The sequence below is a fragment of the Drosophila sulfurigaster genome, chromosome 3 (assembly GCF_023558435.1).
Source record: "Drosophila sulfurigaster albostrigata strain 15112-1811.04 chromosome 3, ASM2355843v2, whole genome shotgun sequence".
Lineage (NCBI taxonomy): Eukaryota > Metazoa > Arthropoda > Insecta > Diptera > Drosophilidae > Drosophila > Drosophila sulfurigaster.
The window spans coordinates 9983570-10000000 of record NC_084883.1 but is presented as its reverse complement, the minus strand read 5'-3'; the positions used below and the strand labels follow the sequence as shown (position 1 = coordinate 10000000).

The 16431-nt window shown below is 40.9% G+C and overlaps 5 protein-coding genes across 5 annotated transcripts in view; 3 read left to right on the top strand and 2 right to left on the bottom strand.

Annotated features, from left to right (window-relative positions):
- The window catches only part of LOC133843038 (syndecan), a 139842-nt gene extending 138380 nt beyond the window's left edge, over positions 1 to 1462 (top strand). The window contains exon 7 of the mRNA XM_062276392.1: positions 1 to 1462. This exon is cut by the window's left edge and continues 362 nt beyond it. The gene's annotated coding sequence lies outside the window, so the exon portion shown is untranslated.
- A 2138-nt stretch (positions 1463 to 3600) lies between these two features.
- On the bottom strand, positions 3601 to 6476 carry LOC133843034 (probable peroxisomal acyl-coenzyme A oxidase 1). The gene is made up of 8 exons (XM_062276386.1): positions 6252 to 6476; positions 5750 to 5912; positions 5402 to 5694; positions 4940 to 5345; positions 4376 to 4882; positions 4218 to 4323; positions 3994 to 4149; positions 3601 to 3929 (listed from the first exon to the last, which is right to left on the bottom strand). Exons 1-8 carry the CDS (start codon positions 6391 to 6393, stop codon positions 3669 to 3671), a joined length of 2034 nt encoding a protein of 677 aa, XP_062132370.1. The 5' UTR covers positions 6394 to 6476; the 3' UTR covers positions 3601 to 3668.
- Positions 6477 to 6634: 158 nt separating this feature from the next.
- On the bottom strand, positions 6635 to 9639 carry LOC133843033 (probable peroxisomal acyl-coenzyme A oxidase 1). Its single transcript, XM_062276385.1, has 9 exons — positions 9531 to 9639; positions 9181 to 9384; positions 8843 to 9005; positions 8490 to 8782; positions 8023 to 8428; positions 7454 to 7960; positions 7284 to 7389; positions 7064 to 7219; positions 6635 to 6999 (listed from the first exon to the last, which is right to left on the bottom strand). Exons 1-9 carry the CDS (start codon positions 9541 to 9543, stop codon positions 6739 to 6741), a joined length of 2109 nt encoding a protein of 702 aa, XP_062132369.1. The 5' UTR covers positions 9544 to 9639; the 3' UTR covers positions 6635 to 6738.
- A 75-nt stretch (positions 9640 to 9714) lies between these two features.
- Positions 9715 to 11400, top strand: LOC133843035 (selenocysteine-specific elongation factor). The gene is made up of 2 exons (XM_062276387.1): positions 9715 to 10065; positions 10119 to 11400. Exons 1-2 carry the CDS (start codon positions 9816 to 9818, stop codon positions 11387 to 11389), a joined length of 1521 nt encoding a protein of 506 aa, XP_062132371.1. The 5' UTR covers positions 9715 to 9815; the 3' UTR covers positions 11390 to 11400.
- A 132-nt stretch (positions 11401 to 11532) lies between these two features.
- On the top strand, positions 11533 to 12715 carry LOC133843036 (TM2 domain-containing protein CG10795). Its single transcript, XM_062276388.1, has 3 exons — positions 11533 to 11933; positions 11995 to 12197; positions 12258 to 12715. The coding sequence occupies exons 1-3, from the start codon at positions 11674 to 11676 to the stop codon at positions 12341 to 12343; spliced, it is 549 nt and encodes a 182-aa protein (XP_062132372.1). The 5' UTR covers positions 11533 to 11673; the 3' UTR covers positions 12344 to 12715.
- Positions 12716 to 16431: the final 3716 nt, after the last annotated feature.

Sequence of the window (16431 nt, the reverse complement as noted above, 5' to 3'; positions counted from 1 at the left end):
TGATAATAACAACATCAACAAGAAGGAGAATAACATTAACAAATTGAACTAACAACTGGAGGGAAAGCTACAAACATCAACAATAACAACAACAACATCAGAAGCAACCACTCTGAAGATCACACAATTTTTCGCAAGGGGTAAACAAACAAAAAACAAAAAAAAAAAAAAAACAATGAAGAAAAACAAATTTTCAAACTTACCTGTAAGTCAAATGCGGCACACACACACGTGTGTCTGTGTGTGCAAACTTTTCTAATTAAGTAAGTTTTAAGTAAATTGTGTAATACAAAACAAACAAAAAAAAAACAAAAGGAAAAAACAAACAAAATATCAAATATGAAAGCAAAGTAAATCATGCGAAATTTAATATATAAAATAAAATTATATATATAAATAGTAAAAACCAATATAAGGGCGGGCAAATTAAGCAAATTAATTATGTAGCGAAAAACAAAAAGAATAATAAAATATATATACACACACACACACACACACACACCTAAAAACCATCCACACACACACACACACACACATAGATGTAAACGCATAGTTATTTGTATCAATCGATAACTTTTCGTGCAAATTGAATGAATATTATTATTAATAATATATGTTAGCTGAATAATACACAATACAATACACAAGAACACTATACACAACACAATTACATAATTGGATGTCAGTTTAAATTACTAAAAGCAAAATAAAAAAATGAAAGTAAAATGATAACTACAAATAATTACATTCGCCAATCTGTAAACCACACAAAAATGTTAATTTAAACAAATTCGAATTACCACAAAAAACAAAAACAAAAAAACAAGCCCAAGTTAACTGAAACTCTGTGTGGCACATTAAACAATTGAAATTGATGCATAAATGTTTTTAAGTTTATATTATACATAAGCATAACTATGTAATTATTAGTGTAATTCCTAAAACAAAACAAAAAAACAACAAAAAAGCAAAAAACAAAACAAAAAATATATGAACAAAAAACCAAAACGAAAAAACGGAAACGAAAAACAAGCGTATAAACATTTTTCTGGCAAAACAAAAAACTAAAGAAATATTGTGAAAATCAACTGAAAACTGAAACCAACTGAAAACTGAGGAAAAAACCACACAAATTTCTACTATTTTCTAAAAAAACGAAAACGAAAACAAATGAAAAATATTTATTACAAAGTGGTATGAAATGATTTAGTGAAAAGCAATTTGTATAATTATAATTTTTGATTAAGTTTCGGCAGCTCTAATTTTATGGCAATTATCGATGCGCTGTGCTGAATTTCTTAATTACTTCCTCTTCCATGGCTAAGAATCAAAATCAAAAATAAAACAACGCATGAATTGTGCATTTATTTAGCTTTACGTTCCAATTTTCACTATCTATCTATATCTAATTCTTTCTCACTGTCTCTGGCAATTGTTTAACTTTTTACAAGCAATACGAAAATACGAAAAACCAATATTTACACGCAATAGTAAAAGTTTATTATTGTTAAGTTTACAACAAGCAATCCCTGCCCTTCTTAACGTTATAATAAATTCATTGAGATGACACACAGAATCACATTATGAACAATTAATTAGCCGCAATATATTTGTTTAACTGTTAGTCAAAAAGCATGAACAAAAACCCAAACAACAACACAACAATTTCAATTTTAACGCTCATATGCCATATTTTCATTATGAAAAGAAAAGTTAAATAATAATACTACGAGTAATAATAATTATAATAATAATAATAATACAAATAAAAATAGCATACAATTAAGCAAAAACTAAAAGAAAAATGTGTGTGTGTAATTATGATGTATAATGCATATATGATTAATAATAATTAAAAATATATATATACATGACATAAATACAACTACTACAACAACAACAAAATGATCAAGAACAACAACAACTAGAAAAGCAACCGCATAGAAATGTTTAAAGGAAATTTTTCGAAAAGTCATAAACAATTTCAACTCACACACACACACACACAAACACACAATAACATTCTGAATGCAACAAATACATACAACCTTTTCTACACTGTAAAAAACGCAACTGCAAATTTTTATAATTGTAAATGTACTACGTTTGATTCTCTCTCAATCGAGTACGATCTGTTTATTTTATTTTATTTTTTCAAAAGTTTACATAATGCGTTTTTTTTTATTGCTATTATGTAAGCATTTAGTTTGTTAGTTTTTTAAATGCGCTGAATGTACTGAGAAATTGGTTTTGATTTGCTAAATAAAAACGGTATAAAACTAATTTCAACAAACCGAGTGGCGTATACTTAATGTGAATAGAGCGTGGATCAGACATTCACACTGTGGATATTTGCGAGCGAACTAAATTTTCTACTGGGGTTCTGCAAGCGTGTTTTCTACTGGGTGTTTATTTTCGACGATTCCCTTTTATGCATGGGATTTTCACCGTTATGGCAAGCGATTTCCGCTTAACGTTATAATGCAGCTGCTTTCGATAGCGTGATTTACCTTGGATTTGTAAGTCAACAAAACTAAAGGAAACTAATTGTGTTTAAAGGTAATAGCGATTTGAATGTGTGTGCAGAGCACGCATGTAAATAGGTTTAGGATTAGGTAGAACCGTCTGCCCCTAAGAGGAAGGGAGTATAGACCAGCTGTACCGGTATACAGTGAATCACAGCTTATTTCAACCACCACCAACCGACAACTTTAAATCAGTATACTGGCCAAACTAAAAGAGGAATTGAATTAATTTAAACGCAGGATTTTAGTTTAATGTTTTAACTTAAAAGATATTCCTTCATTTATTCTCTAACTTATTGTTTACTCTATAAAATCCAGTAAGTTGGCTTCGTCATAGAACATCCTGGGTAGTAGTCGTGAAGATCGTTTAGTCACAGCGATTCAAGGTATTACAGACGGAGTCGGGATATGTCTGGACATGCATGCTGCATTGTTTCCTTAACTCCGGACTTGTTAAATTTCCTGCACTGATCACTATTCGAGACGCCCAACCTTACCGCATGAGATTTTCCTTGAAAGCTGAATTGAATCTTGGCTAAATTGATGTTTATTGAAGCATACATACATCAGCCTTGCAGTTTTATAGAGCTGGTAGAGCGTCAGTTCACGACCCACTGAAGCTTAAACGAAAGAAAATAAAGACTACAGCTAACCAACTACAATTTGTTGTTTTCGAGTAGTGGACTGCTCGAAGTACGGGTAAAAACACACCAAGGCACGGATCCGGTGCCAATAGTGAAATTTCTGCAGAATAAATGCAAGACAAGTATTTAGAGGCTAGTTTTCTAGGCATTTATTGCTAGGACTGAAGTAAAATGACTTCCTGTTTCTCTCCCGCTAAAGACAATTAAAATAGCTTCATGATAATAAGAATAGAGTGTGTAATTTATAAAAGAAGAATGCAAGACAAGTATTTGGAGGCTAGTTTTCTAATCATTATTTATTTCCGATAAAGGCAATAAGAATAGATCAATGATTATCAGAATAAAGTGTGGAATTTATGAAGGATGAAGGTATTCGATGGCTAGTTCTCAATGCATTAATTATTGCTAGCATTAAAATTTCGTCATATACCTTTTCGATAAATGCATTTTTATTAGACAACACAACCAAGTAGAAATTAAGTACACACAATTGCCAAATTTATAAATTTGACTTCATAAGGGGTTTCAAATGCGTTTCAAATGACTTTTGAACGTGCTTCTGGTTCATGGTGCTGCGCTTGGCCGCATCGAAAAGTCGTGGATAAATATTGCCATCGTAGCTGCCCAAGACGGAGTTGAGAACACGATCGTGGAAATCGAAGCCATCACAAAATGCGACGGCATTTGGTCGGAATTTCTCCAGCGATTGCTCCAAGCGTATTTGCAGTGATCTCAGATCCGCGTCGGTCAAGTTTATAAACTACAAGTGGGGTATGAAATTAACATTAGTTAACAGGGAGTTGTTGGCTTGGTGCGTAACTTACTCTCAGTATGTCGCTCAAATTGTTGAGCACAGTCTGCACTAGAAACATTTCCAGGACATTTTCCAAGACTTCGTTCAGTGCCTTGGAGCGTTTTTGGGCTTTGGGTCCGGTAATTTGTTCGACAAACGTTTGGCACAAAAACTGGCGACCATGGAGCTAAAGAATAGATATTTCAGATAATGAATGAATAGTTCGAGATATTAAGAGAGAAAGAGAATTCTCACCTCGGCAGCACGCGTCAGTTCAATGCCAGTGTTGTTGGCTGCCTGTCCCTGGGACTGTCCAGCAGCGATGCGCTCCGACAGGTTCTCAAAGGCAATACGCGTCTTGCTGCAAGTTCGAAGTTTTAGTAACCATCTGAAACAACTAAAGTGGCACTTACTGCGTTGCCGTGTACTGCAGCGCCTTGACGATGCACTGCCAAGAGTTGTCCCATTTGGGAAACTCCTTCAGGCTCATTGAAGGCTCAAAGTAGGCATATGATGAAGACACTCCTTTACCTTGGGTAAAGTTGTTCCAGGTTTTGACTAGAGCACGTCCAATCTGCAGTAGTAGCACAGTATTCTCACCCTCGTAAGTATACGAGGCCACCGCATTGCCATACATGTTGCTGAGGTTGGCAGCAATGTGATAGCCATGTCCGCCAGTGGAGAGACGCAGTCGCTCAATGCCAGCACAGCCATCGGTGGAGCAGAGCACCTTCAGGGCGCAGGAGAGAATGTGCATATCGGGCAGCCGCTCGAATTTGCCATTGTTGGCATCCAGCACCGTCTGATCGTAGAGCTCCCACATGTACTCCGCTGCCTGGTGATAGGCGATGCCTGTGGCAATCTCCGGGAAGAGCTTCAGGCGCTGCGTCACGTGATCAATGATCTGTGGCTCAGGACCGCTGTTAAACGAAAATACTTTATAATATCTGAACAGAGTGAACTATTCGATTACTTACTTCGGCTCAATGGGACTCTGGCGACGCACAGCCGAGTAACGAGTGGCGATGGTTGCCGCCGCCAACAGCAGCTGAGTATTTAATTCGACGATCAGGCAACGTGTGTAGACCATGGTCAAGTAGTTGACTCTGGAAACGGGACTAGCTGTAAACTTGCCATCGCGATCCACTTTGGCGAACTTCATTAGCATATTCTCGCGTGGAATACGCACATTCTTCAGTCCCAAGAAACCCTGATTGACCGAGGCCATGCCCAGCTTCTTTCCAATCTCACCTACATCTATACCTGGCAGCGGCAAATGTGTTTCTGGATGACGCAGCGGCACAATGAACATCTGCACTCCCTTGTGCTTGCCAGAGATGTAGAGCTGAGCCACCACCATGGCATGGTTGGCCGTGTGACCCACTAAAAAAGGGATTTGTTAGCAAAGTTCATTCGGATGCAGACTTGGTGTCACTTACAGCCGCCTGGCCACCACTTGTAGGCCTCCAAGTTGGGGGTATTCAGAACAAATTCCCCAGCTCTGATGTCGTAGTCAGCTCGCGTCTCAATGCCCCGCACATTGGTGCCATGAGCCAACTCAGTCTGAGCATAGGTGCCAATAATGTTGCAGTTCTCCGCAAGTGGTCCCCACTTGGCCACCTGTTCGGGAGTGCCCTGACCATTGATCACGTCCACAAACATTGAGGTGTGTGTGGCCAGCGGGTGGTTGGCGGGAAACAAGCCATTGCCGATCTCAGAGATCAATCCTCCACTGCAAAAGATTCCAGTTAGTCGTTTCAGGTCTATGAATAATGTAAATTACTTACGGCCAAATGTTCTTGCCTCCTGGATTCAGTTTCTTTTGCAGAGCTTTCAATTTGGGCGCTGCTTCCGCCACCTTCTTCACTGAGGAATTGTAGAGATCCTCATGGGACATGTATTCATGGTTCAGGCCATAACCATCCTCCAAGTTAGCAAAGACTACGCGCTCTAAAAAGATTAAGAAAATACATTGTTATTATCTCTTCATACAAAGTAGTATTTCAGCAAAGCAAGGTCTGTTTTGATCTGGCCTTTGGATCTATTAGCTAAAGAAGAATCGAAACTGATAAGGGTCAACTACAAATTAAGACACATAAAAAACCCCCCAATTAATTGCCTTTTATCACAGTCTTACACGAGTAATCAGCCGTCAAAACATTATCTGCTGGACTTTGCCGGTATTCTAAAGAACAGCTGATCATATTGATTGTAGCTTGCACTTTCTTATCAAACAAAGTTCTCGGTGAAGGGAGAAAGAGGGAAGGAGACCAAGACACATGCACTTGCCTACTTCACGTTTTGTTTTCAGTTTCTCCGCACTGCGTTGAAACCACACAGCAAGCTCTTCTACATCAAAGGTTGCCGTTGATCGCTCCTTTTGCAGATCAGGGTTCACAGTTGTAGGAATTATATTTTTAATGTGCGACATATTGTTGGTGGAAAAACAAGAATTTCTTTTTAAGTGAAAGCCTAAAACAAGTTGTCTCTCAGAGCAACATTCACTGACTGAGCATTTAACGCAATGAGCACACACGAAGAAAAGCTTTGGGTACAAAGTGCGCAAAGCTCAAAAGCTTTTAGCCTACTGCGCATGCTGAGAGCGCCACAAAAAAAGAGCGTGAGATTAAGAGAGAGCAAAACAAAGAGTAAGCAAATGAAAACAAATAATATTGTTGTTTACAAATCGTTTAAGAGCAATAACAACCAAGGCAGTTTAAAAAGATAATATTTGTAACAAATAAAATAAAAATATATACAAAAACAGAGTAAAATATTACATGTTGGACTTCATGAATGGCCCCAAATGTTCGTGGAAGCTCTTTGGCACCGATTTCTGGTTCATTGGCGACTTCAGAGTGGCATCGAAAATTCGTTCATATGCATTGCCATCGAAGGAACCAATTGTGGAGTTCAATTGGCGATCGCTGAAATCGAAGCCATCCACAATAGCCACTGCATCGGGACGTATTTTACTCAAGGCAGTCTCCAGTCGCGCTTGCAGTTTGCTCAAATCGCTGTCCGTCAAGTTGATAAACTACCAAGCGAAATGGAAATTCAAGAATTTGCTAATAAGAGAGGAAATAGTAAAGGTGACTTACCCGAAGAATACTGCTCAGGTTCTTGAGGGTTTCGTTGACGAGGTAAAGTTCCAAAAGTTGCTCCAACACACGATTCAACGCCGAAGAGCGCGTCTTGGACTTGGGACCGGTAATCTCACTGAGGAACGAGTGGAACAGAAAAGCGCGACCATGGAGCTGTTATACAAAAACAATTTAGCATTAACAAAAAAACCCACTCAAAAGCAGTACAAAGGTTTACCTCTGCCGCCTGTGTAAGTTCAATGCCCGTTTGGTTGGCAGCCGCTTCCTCGGACACGCCATTGGTCACCCGCTTGGCCAGACTGTTGAAGGCCAGCTGTGTCTTCCTGTCGAACGGAAAATGGAGCTAATTAATACCGCTTTTCTTAAGAAATCTCTTGTTACACTCACTTGGCAGCTGCAAACTGAATCGCTTTCACTAGATTCTCCCAGTTGCCAGTCCATTCCCCAAATTCGGGATTCTGTTGCACTTCCGCCAAGTATTTCACAGTGGGTGCCAAAGAAGCACCGCCGAGTGCAGCACGCCAGGACTTCATCAGATAACGTCCAATCTGCAGTAGCAACACTGTGTTCTCGCCCTCATAGGTGCAGGCAGCTGTCATGTTGCTATAGATATTGGCCAGATTGGTGGATGCAAGATAGCCATGACCACCGCAAGCCAAACGCAAACGCTCAACGCCAGCGCTAGCATCGCTGGAGCCGATTACCTTCAAGGCGCAGGAGAGGGAATGCAGCTCAGGCAAATTCTCATACTTGCCCTGCTCAATGCCGCTGCTCGTCACGTTGAACAAGTCCCACAGATAATCGGAGGCAACACGGAAGGCGACTCCGGCAGCAATCTCAGGGAAGAGCTTCAGCTGCTGTGTGACATGATCAATGATCTGTGGCTCGGGTTCACTGCAAAGGCAAATGAAATGCATTAGAAGATTTGCTATGAAGATCAGATTGAAATGAAGTACTTAGGATTAATGGGACTCTGGCGACGCACGGCGGAATAGCGAGTGGAAATGGTGGATGCAATGGCAAGACTCAGAGCACAGTTGCGGGCAATGATGCAGCGTGTGCTGACCATGGCAAAGTAGGTGAGCACATCGGCCGGACTCTTCACATAGGTGCCATCGCTGTGCACCTGGGCGTGCTTCATTAGCATGCGTGTGCGTGCGATGCGCACATTTTTGAGGCCAAGGAAGCCGTTGTTCACACCCACAAAGCCCATCTTTCGCCCAATCTCGCCAATGTGGACACCGGGACGGGGCTCGTGGCTTCCCTCCTCACGCACCTGGACGAAGAACATGTGCGGTCCCTTGTACTGGTTGTCGATATACAGCTGTGCCATGACCACGGAATAGTTGGAGGCATGTCCCACTGCAAGACAAGAGAGAATAGAGATGAATAAAGTGCATTACTTTTGCAATGAGCTACTTACAGCCACCAGGCCAAAATTTGTAGGCCGAAATCGTGGGTGTATTGAGCACAAACTCATCCGTGGCGCGATCGTAGTCAGCGCGTGTCTCCAGGCCACGCAAGTAGGTGCCATGTCCCAGCTCTGTCTGAGAGTAGGCGGCACACACCTCGAAGCGTTCCACACGCTTGCCAAACTCTTCCCACTGCTGCGGGGTGCATTGCGCTTTAAGAGCACGCACAACCATCACATACATGACGCCAAAGGGATTTCCCGCCAGATGAACGCCCCACATCTCAGGCGCCTCAAAGAGAGTACTGTATAAATAAAAGACAACTTAAGAGAGTTGGTAAAGAGAGGAGAGGTTTACTACTCACGGCCAATAATCGTCGCCCCCTGGATTGCGCTCTGCTTGCAATTGGCGCAACTTTTTAGCCACCGCAATACTGTTTTTAATGGCAAACTCGCTCACTTCTTCATGTGACATGTATTGCAATTGGATAAAAGCATCCTTATCAAAATCCTTGTACATGTATTCCTCTGCGGGAGGCAAAAAAGAAAATGCAAAGTCATCATGATTAGCCACATCAATCTAATCACGTATTCGTATGTTCTCATTCATTTATTATGTTGTAGAGATTTGCGTTCACCTTTGCTCGCATTTCCAAGATAACGGTTTAATCATTTAAATGTACATATGTAAACTTGCACTTACTGATACTCCGCTTGAACTTCAGTGATTCGACTCCTCCCGCCCACCAAGCGGCGAACTCCTCGCTGTTGAAGCTGGCTGCATCGCGTTCCTTCTGCAGATCGGGATTTACGGTGCTGGGAATAATGCTCTTTGACGCCGCCATTTTGGATTGAAGTTGACCGTTGGCTTTAGATGCGTCCACTCGCCACCTGTTGTCGCTCACGACTGAAGCGACCACAACACAGAGATCCCATTAAAAAGAAGTTGTGGAAAAACACTTTGGACTCTCTAACAGTCCTCTCTTCCGTTGCGTGATAAGCAGGCGAAAGAGTTCAATACAATATTCAAAGTTTAAGCGGAAAAAGCTTTACCATAATTACGCATAGAATGCGATTATATTTGTCAACTGCGTTTGTGTTTGTTTACAATCTTTATGCGAAGATTGTTGGCACTCATATCTGCAAAACAAATTACAGCTGTTTATGTTGCGATAAGAGTAGAGCAGGAAACTATTTCGATTTTATATCGATTTGCCGCGAAAAATCGAATATTTTTCAAACATCTTTTTTGCTATCGATCTTTTACCACCTCTACTTCAGATGGAAACAACGCATTGATAACAAACTTAAATCTCTAGTTGGGATGCAAACATCGCAATGATAACAAATTTTAATGTTGGGCTGCTGGGTCATGTGGACAGCGGTAAAACAACTTTGGCCCGTGCTCTCAGCTCAATATCGAGCACCGCTGCCTTCGACAAGAACCCGCAATCTGTGGAACGTGGAATAACACTCGACTTGGGCTTTAGCGCCCTTGTTTTGGACTCAACACCGGAAGGTAAACAGCTGCAACTTACTTTTGTGGACTGTCCTGGCCATGCCAGTCTTATACGCACCATCATTGGAGGTAAACACAGCATAAAACACAAAACTTCTATGTAATTTAAAGACTATCAACAGGTGCTCAGATCATTGACCTGATGCTTCTCGTGGTGGATGCTCAGAAGGGCATGCAAACGCAGACTGCAGAATGTTTGCTCATTGGCGAATTATTGAATAAGAAGCTGCTGCTGGTGATTAACAAAATCGATGCACTGCCTGCGGACCAGCGAGACGCCAAACTGGAGAAGTTGTGCGGCAGGTTGCGAAAGACTTTGGCGACCACAAGATTTGGGGATCAAGTTCCCATTTACTGTGTGTCCGCTTTGCAAGTATTGCATATAGATGAGCTGCGTGATGGTTTGGTCAATGCTTACTATGAACCACAGAGGCAACTTGATGCACCACTGTTGATGTATGTGGATCATTGCTTTGCCATCAAGGGTCAGGGCACAGTTTGTACTGGGACATTGCTTCAGGGACGCGTTGCAGTCAATGATCAAGTGGAGTTGCCGTTGCTTGGCGAGAAACGCAAAGTCAAGTCGATCCAGAGATTCAGACAGCCGGTAGAATGTGCTGGGCCAGGAGATCGTATTGGCCTGTGTGTGACACAGTTTAATGCGAAGTCAATGGAGCGGGGAATCATCGTTCAACCTGGTTACTTGAAACCCATCTACGCAGTTTGCCTGAAGCTCCACTTGATTCCTCATTACAAACAAGTAATTAGATCGGGAAACAAGCTGCACATCAGCGTGGGACACGACACCGTCATGGCGAATCTAACGCTCTTTCGAAATGCATCTTCAGAGTTTGATCCAGGCCAGGAATATGAGTATGTGGAGCAGCTGCAACTAGCGGACAGCGTCTTTGGTTTGCTACAGTTTGAAACGCCAGTGCTAACTACACTGGGCACCACTTTGATAGCCTCCAAGCTGGACATGGATGTCCATAGCAACAGTTGTAGATTGGCCTTCTGGGGACGCATCGCCTGGCAAACTGCGAGTATTAATTATGTTAAAGAGCTGTTGCCTCAATTGCGCATCTTTAAGCGTAAGCAAAAACAGAGCAGTGTACAACGTGTGGCTAATGCAAACGAAATTATTGTGCAGAATCTCTTTCAGAAAGATTCCAAGCGAGAGTTATTCATAGGGAAAACTGTGAAACTTTCAACTGGAGAAATCGGTTGCATTGCACGCACTTTTGGACAGACTTCCAAAGTGTGTATTTCCTTTGACAGTGGCTTAAATACTGCAACGCTTGACCTGCTCAAGTCAGAGCGTGCCAAGGAAGTCGAAGTGTTGTTGGAATACAAAAAATATGTTTTTAATAAACAAGCCGGTTTCATTCAATGACAACTTTGGTTTTTCAAATGTTTATTTTATACGCGGTTCGTCTGCAGCGCCACCTATTGGACTTACCCGTCACACTCATCATTTCTGCTGTTAGCCAACACTGTTATCGACCTGCCACCACAAAGACTTTGGCACAGTATAAAAACGAAAGAGGAAGACCGCATGCAAAACAAAACAAAGTACATTCTAAATGTTACAAATTAAGATAAATTGCGAAAAACAATAAGCTGCCGAAAAGAATCTGCAATTAACAACGCGAAGCACCAAAAACAACACAATCACAAATGCTCAGGTGTGCTGTGCCGCTGCTGCTGCTGTTCTATGTGGCCGAATCGCAACCAGTTACCGTCAATTGCAACGAGCTGCTGATGGGGCAATTTCTGTGCCCAGATCCTGCAAAGAATCACATAGATCCCAAGACGCAACAGTTGCGAGGCTGTACCAGGGAGAATCGAGCGCGTGTCTGGTGCATTGCTGCCAATGAAATCAATTGCACGGAAACAGGCAACTCGAGCTTCACACGCGAGATGCCCTGCAAATGGACGTGAGTATTTAATAATTCTTTTCTAATATTTGACCGCTAATCTTTTTGCAATACCTTGCAGCAATGGCTACCACCTGGACACGACGTTATTACTCTCGGTGTTCCTCGGCATGTTCGGCGTGGATCGTTTCTACTTGGGCTATCCGGGCATTGGGCTCCTCAAGTTCTGCACGCTGGGAGGCATGTTCCTGGGCCAGTTGATTGACATCATTCTGATAGCGTTGCAGGTGGTTGGACCCGCCGATGGATCCGCCTATGTCATACGTATGTTCTGCAAGTGATAACGATTACATTTTCTTATTTTGGTTCTGCTTTATTCAACAGCTTACTATGGAGCCGGCATTAATATTGTGAGGAGTGACAACACAACATTTAGGTATTGCAATCAACTTTATTGCATGCAACAGTGAAAGAATCGCATGCTTGCAAAAACTATGATGACATGCCGATGGTTAACAATTAAACAGCGATCCAGCGAATTAGTGATGCTAAATGGAGACGTTAGGTCAATGCTATATACATACATACATATGGAAAACAATAGCTTATTATACACAAAGCAACGACTGTTAAACATGTAGTGTAGGCCTATTATAATTAATATTAATTATTTAGCTATAGCTAGCCGATAAGTTCAAAGAATTGTTGTACATTTGGTTGAGACTAAGTTAACTAGTGTATAAAGAACTCCTTGTATATACACACAAACAGACATACGTGCACATAATCAAATTGTTGCCAATAGAACGATGAATTTTTAAACTACACAATGCCAAAAATAATTGGACAAACTTGTACTTTGATCGCAGCGAGCACTGAACACGCTGCAAACGTGTTCGCTGTGCGTCAGGATTTGTTGATCTTGCTGAGTTGAGTCATTGCAGCAGAGACTGCAGACTGTAATCAACACAGATGACGACAAATGGGTGTGGGTTTGGCTAAGGAACGGGGGGAGTAAGGGAGTAAGACTGCTCTTGCAAACGCAAGATTGCTGTTCGTTCTGTGGGCCTTTCATCTGATTGGCATTTCCGAAATAATCAGCAAAGTTGCATCGACATCAACTCAACGGCAACAGCAGCGAGAGCAACGGCTACAACTACAACTACAACTACAGCATGGCACAGCACGAAATGAAGAAACAACAATCCAGAAAATGCGTCGCTTGTTCGATTTAATTGCGACGGCCAATGTTGAGGTCGCGTGTAATTCAATGCCTTTTAATTAGGCACTCAATTAAGGCAGATTCCCATTAAAATTTATCAAAATACAAAATGAAAAGTAAATAATAAAGCACAAGAAAGCCGAAAAATGAAGTCAACGCAAGTATGCAAAATCGAAGCACAGTTTGAGAGCGACTCGACGGTAAAACTGTAGCGAAAGCGTATACGCACCGTGGAACCGCCCATTAATACATATTAAAATACAAAATAAAAGTAAGTAATGAAGCTAAATTGGAGTACAGTTTGAGAGTGACTGTACTGTCACACTGTATAGTATACGCACCGTGGAACCGCACATTAAAAAATATTATAATACGAAACAAAAGTAAGTAATAAAACAAAAAAGCAAGCCCGAAACACAGTTTTAGAGTGACTACACTGTCAAACTGTAGCGTATAAGTAACGTAGAACCGCCCATTAAAAAATTGGAAATACAAAATAAAAGTAAGTAATAAAGAAAATTAACGTTTGAGATTCACTGGTTTGACAAACTGTAGCGTATAGGCGACATGGGGTCCATTAAAAATTAAAAAACAATGTACATATATAGAAATAATAAGGCAAAATCGTAGCACAGTTTGCAAGCCACTAGACTATCAAACTGTAGCGCAAAACGTAGATGCACCACTACAATTAAAAAATGGTAAATAAAAAACAAATAATGCACAAAAAATGAATTCAATGCTTGCATGCAAAATCACAGTACAGTTTGAGAGTAACTGAACTGAGAAACTAACGCAAAGCGTATATGCACCATTTATATTGGAAAGTGTTAAATAAAACAAATAATAAAGCATAAAAAATCAAGTGTGCAAAATCAAAGCATAATTTGAGAGCCATTGTACTTCAAAACTGTAGCGAAAAGGGTATACGCACCGTGGGGCAGACTTAGAAACTGTAGCGTAAAGCGTATACGCACCATGGGTCAGACCTTTTGTTTGTTGTGCCAACAATTATGCGACTAAACTGCCCTTTTGCCTTTTGTTTTCTAGTCTGTTGTTGTCTGTCTGATGCTGCTGTTGCTGCTGTTGGCGCTGCTGTTCGGAGTGTGTGTCCAGTATCAATTAGCCAAGCTGTCAGCCAGTTACAAGACTGTTGTTATAGCCAAGTACGTGTAGTTATAGTAGACAATAGTTGTTGTTGTTGCTGGTGTTGTGGTTGTCTGACAGCGCTCACATCTATGTAATTACAGCATGAGAGTTTCGCCGCCTGTGTAAACAACTGGCGCTTTGATCTCGACATTGACAGGCAGACAGATATCCATAGTACTCGTATAGCATCATAGTATAGTACTACGTCTGAGAATATTCGTAGTAGAAACGATGTGGCTGCTTCAATTTAATGATGGTATCGCTTACTATTTTCCAAGTGCAGGCAAATGAACTTTGTTAAGAGCCATTAGAAATTCGATCGGCTTGTTTTTTTCGTTGTTCGACATGAGTCGCATTCTTTGGGATTGCGCGCGTGGAAACCTTATGGAAAATGCCCAGAGACCAAAATCCAGTCAACAACAGCGACAAATTGTTGACACAACACGAGAACTTTGAGAGTTGTGTGAGGGTGTTTTGTGCCTATTTGTTTATGGATTTGGTCACAGCTTCACCTGGATCTGAATCGGTCGCTGAATGTGGATCTTTAGCTCTCTCTCTATGTGTGTGTGTGCGATTCTACTAAAAATACAACAATATATGAAACGTAAGCAGACACAACAAATTGCTAAGCAAACATTAAGAATCATACAATAACGTTAAGTACAGTAAATAATGGCAAATTGCTAATATTTACAGATATCAAAATAGCATCGATGCGATGCGCAAACTGTTTTAAATATAGACTTGGAACTGAAACTTGCTTTGCTTTGCTTCGCTGTAGAAGCAATTGCGACAAAACTACTTACTTACTTGCTTACTGCCCCCGATTTGAGCAAAAAAAGGGGAGTCGTAATATTTACATGAAGCTTAGAAGCTCAACGGCTAATTACGCTCAAGTGGCGTGGAAAATTGTGGGCCAGTTTAACGCCCCCGTCCTTAGACCGATGGCAATGACGTTTATGCCAAATTGCTTTTCAAGTTGTTTGCAGATAGCATAGGAGTAAATACATACGAGTATTTAATGAAGTGCAATTATTGAATTTTGCCAAGTAAATCATATGCCAGCCGACTGCGTCATGGTTTCCCACATGACCAAGCAAGCAAGCAAGCAACCAGGCAGGCAGGCAACTAACCAACTAAATTGTGTGGTGTGGTTGTTGCATGCGAGGCAGCGGCATTTGCAAATTTTTTACTTGCCTTGCGAGTTCTCTGCGGCATATACTCTCATAAATAATGGCAACGTCTTGTGACAAAATGTGCGCCTGGGAAAACCAACAGAAAACTGCAAAACCGAAAACTGAAAACTGAAATAATGCAACTGCAACTTTGCCATCAAATGCTCAAGCTGGCAACAGCTGAAAGTCAACGAATATTCGTGATAACTGCAAGTTTTTCCCATTTGCCTGGTCTGGTCTATCGCGTCTATCGTCTATGCCTATCCTATACAATGAGTGCATAAATCATCTCTCTTTTTTTGCTGCCCCTGCGACTGCATTTTCCATGGCATTTGATTACGCCGTTGCCTTCGCTTTTCCATCTCTTTGCGCTCTCAGCATAAATGTCAAATGCTTGCCAATTTGATTTGGCGTTTAGGCTTGCTAAGTATAAATTATATCAGGCAAACACCTGCTTACTTCGTTCAGTCTTCGACCAGTCTCTCTCTGCCCCCCAACAGGCAAAAATGTTGTCTTTAATTTGCGTTTAAGCCAACAATTTAGCAACTTAAGTGTTATTATCGCATTTGAAACAAATGCCATAAAAGATTTGTGGCTTTTGAACAAGTGCGACTAAGTGCTAGTTGCTGTATATTTATTTTAACTGTAAAAAACTCCAAGTTGTGCTGTAGCATTTAGTTAATGCATGATTTCAAATGTTATGTTGTAGCTGTGTTGTATGTTAAATGGCTAAGCAATTTGTTTAGGTCAACACGTTGGCAATTCTACCGAGACATTAAGTATACGAGCAGCAAGTTGAGTTTGCTTCTAAATATAAGAATCAAGTTAAGTTTGCTGCTAAATATAAGAAAGAACTAAAGGGAGTTTTGGAAGATTCCGCTCTCAATGTGAATGCGATAACAGTTGAACATATATGAGGTATTTCCCTTGACATTCCACATTTCTCTCAAAAATGCCGGTTGACAAGACAAAATTCTAATTTACAGCACTGAGTTCTAAGAAGCGTTTGAAA

Excerpts from the sequence above, each read along its gene's own strand:
- LOC133843034 (XM_062276386.1), bottom strand. The coding sequence starts at position 6,393 with ATGTCGCACATTAAAAATATAATTCCTACAACTGTGAACCCTGATCTG. Across the intron at positions 4,324-4,375 it reads CTGCAGTACACGGCAACGCA|CAAGACGCGTATTGCCTTTG; the intron begins GTAAGTGCCACT and ends TCGAACTTGCAG. Across the intron at positions 3,930-3,993 it reads ATTTGAGCGACATACTGAGA|TTTATAAACTTGACCGACGC; the intron begins GTAAGTTACGCA and ends CCCCACTTGTAG.
- LOC133843036 (XM_062276388.1), top strand. The coding sequence starts at position 11,674 with ATGCTCAGGTGTGCTGTGCCGCTGCTGCTGCTGTTCTATGTGGCCGAA. Across the intron at positions 11,934-11,994 it reads GAGATGCCCTGCAAATGGAC|CAATGGCTACCACCTGGACA; the intron begins GTGAGTATTTAA and ends AATACCTTGCAG. Across the intron at positions 12,198-12,257 it reads TGGATCCGCCTATGTCATAC|CTTACTATGGAGCCGGCATT; the intron begins GTATGTTCTGCA and ends TTTATTCAACAG.
- LOC133843035 (XM_062276387.1), top strand. The coding sequence starts at position 9,816 with ATGATAACAAATTTTAATGTTGGGCTGCTGGGTCATGTGGACAGCGGT. Across the intron at positions 10,066-10,118 it reads TATACGCACCATCATTGGAG|GTGCTCAGATCATTGACCTG; the intron begins GTAAACACAGCA and ends GACTATCAACAG.
- LOC133843033 (XM_062276385.1), bottom strand. Across the intron at positions 7,961-8,022 it reads CAGAGTCCCATTAATCCTAA|TGAACCCGAGCCACAGATCA; the intron begins GTACTTCATTTC and ends TTGCCTTTGCAG. Across the intron at positions 7,220-7,283 it reads AACTTACACAGGCGGCAGAG|CTCCATGGTCGCGCTTTTCT; the intron begins GTAAACCTTTGT and ends TTTGTATAACAG.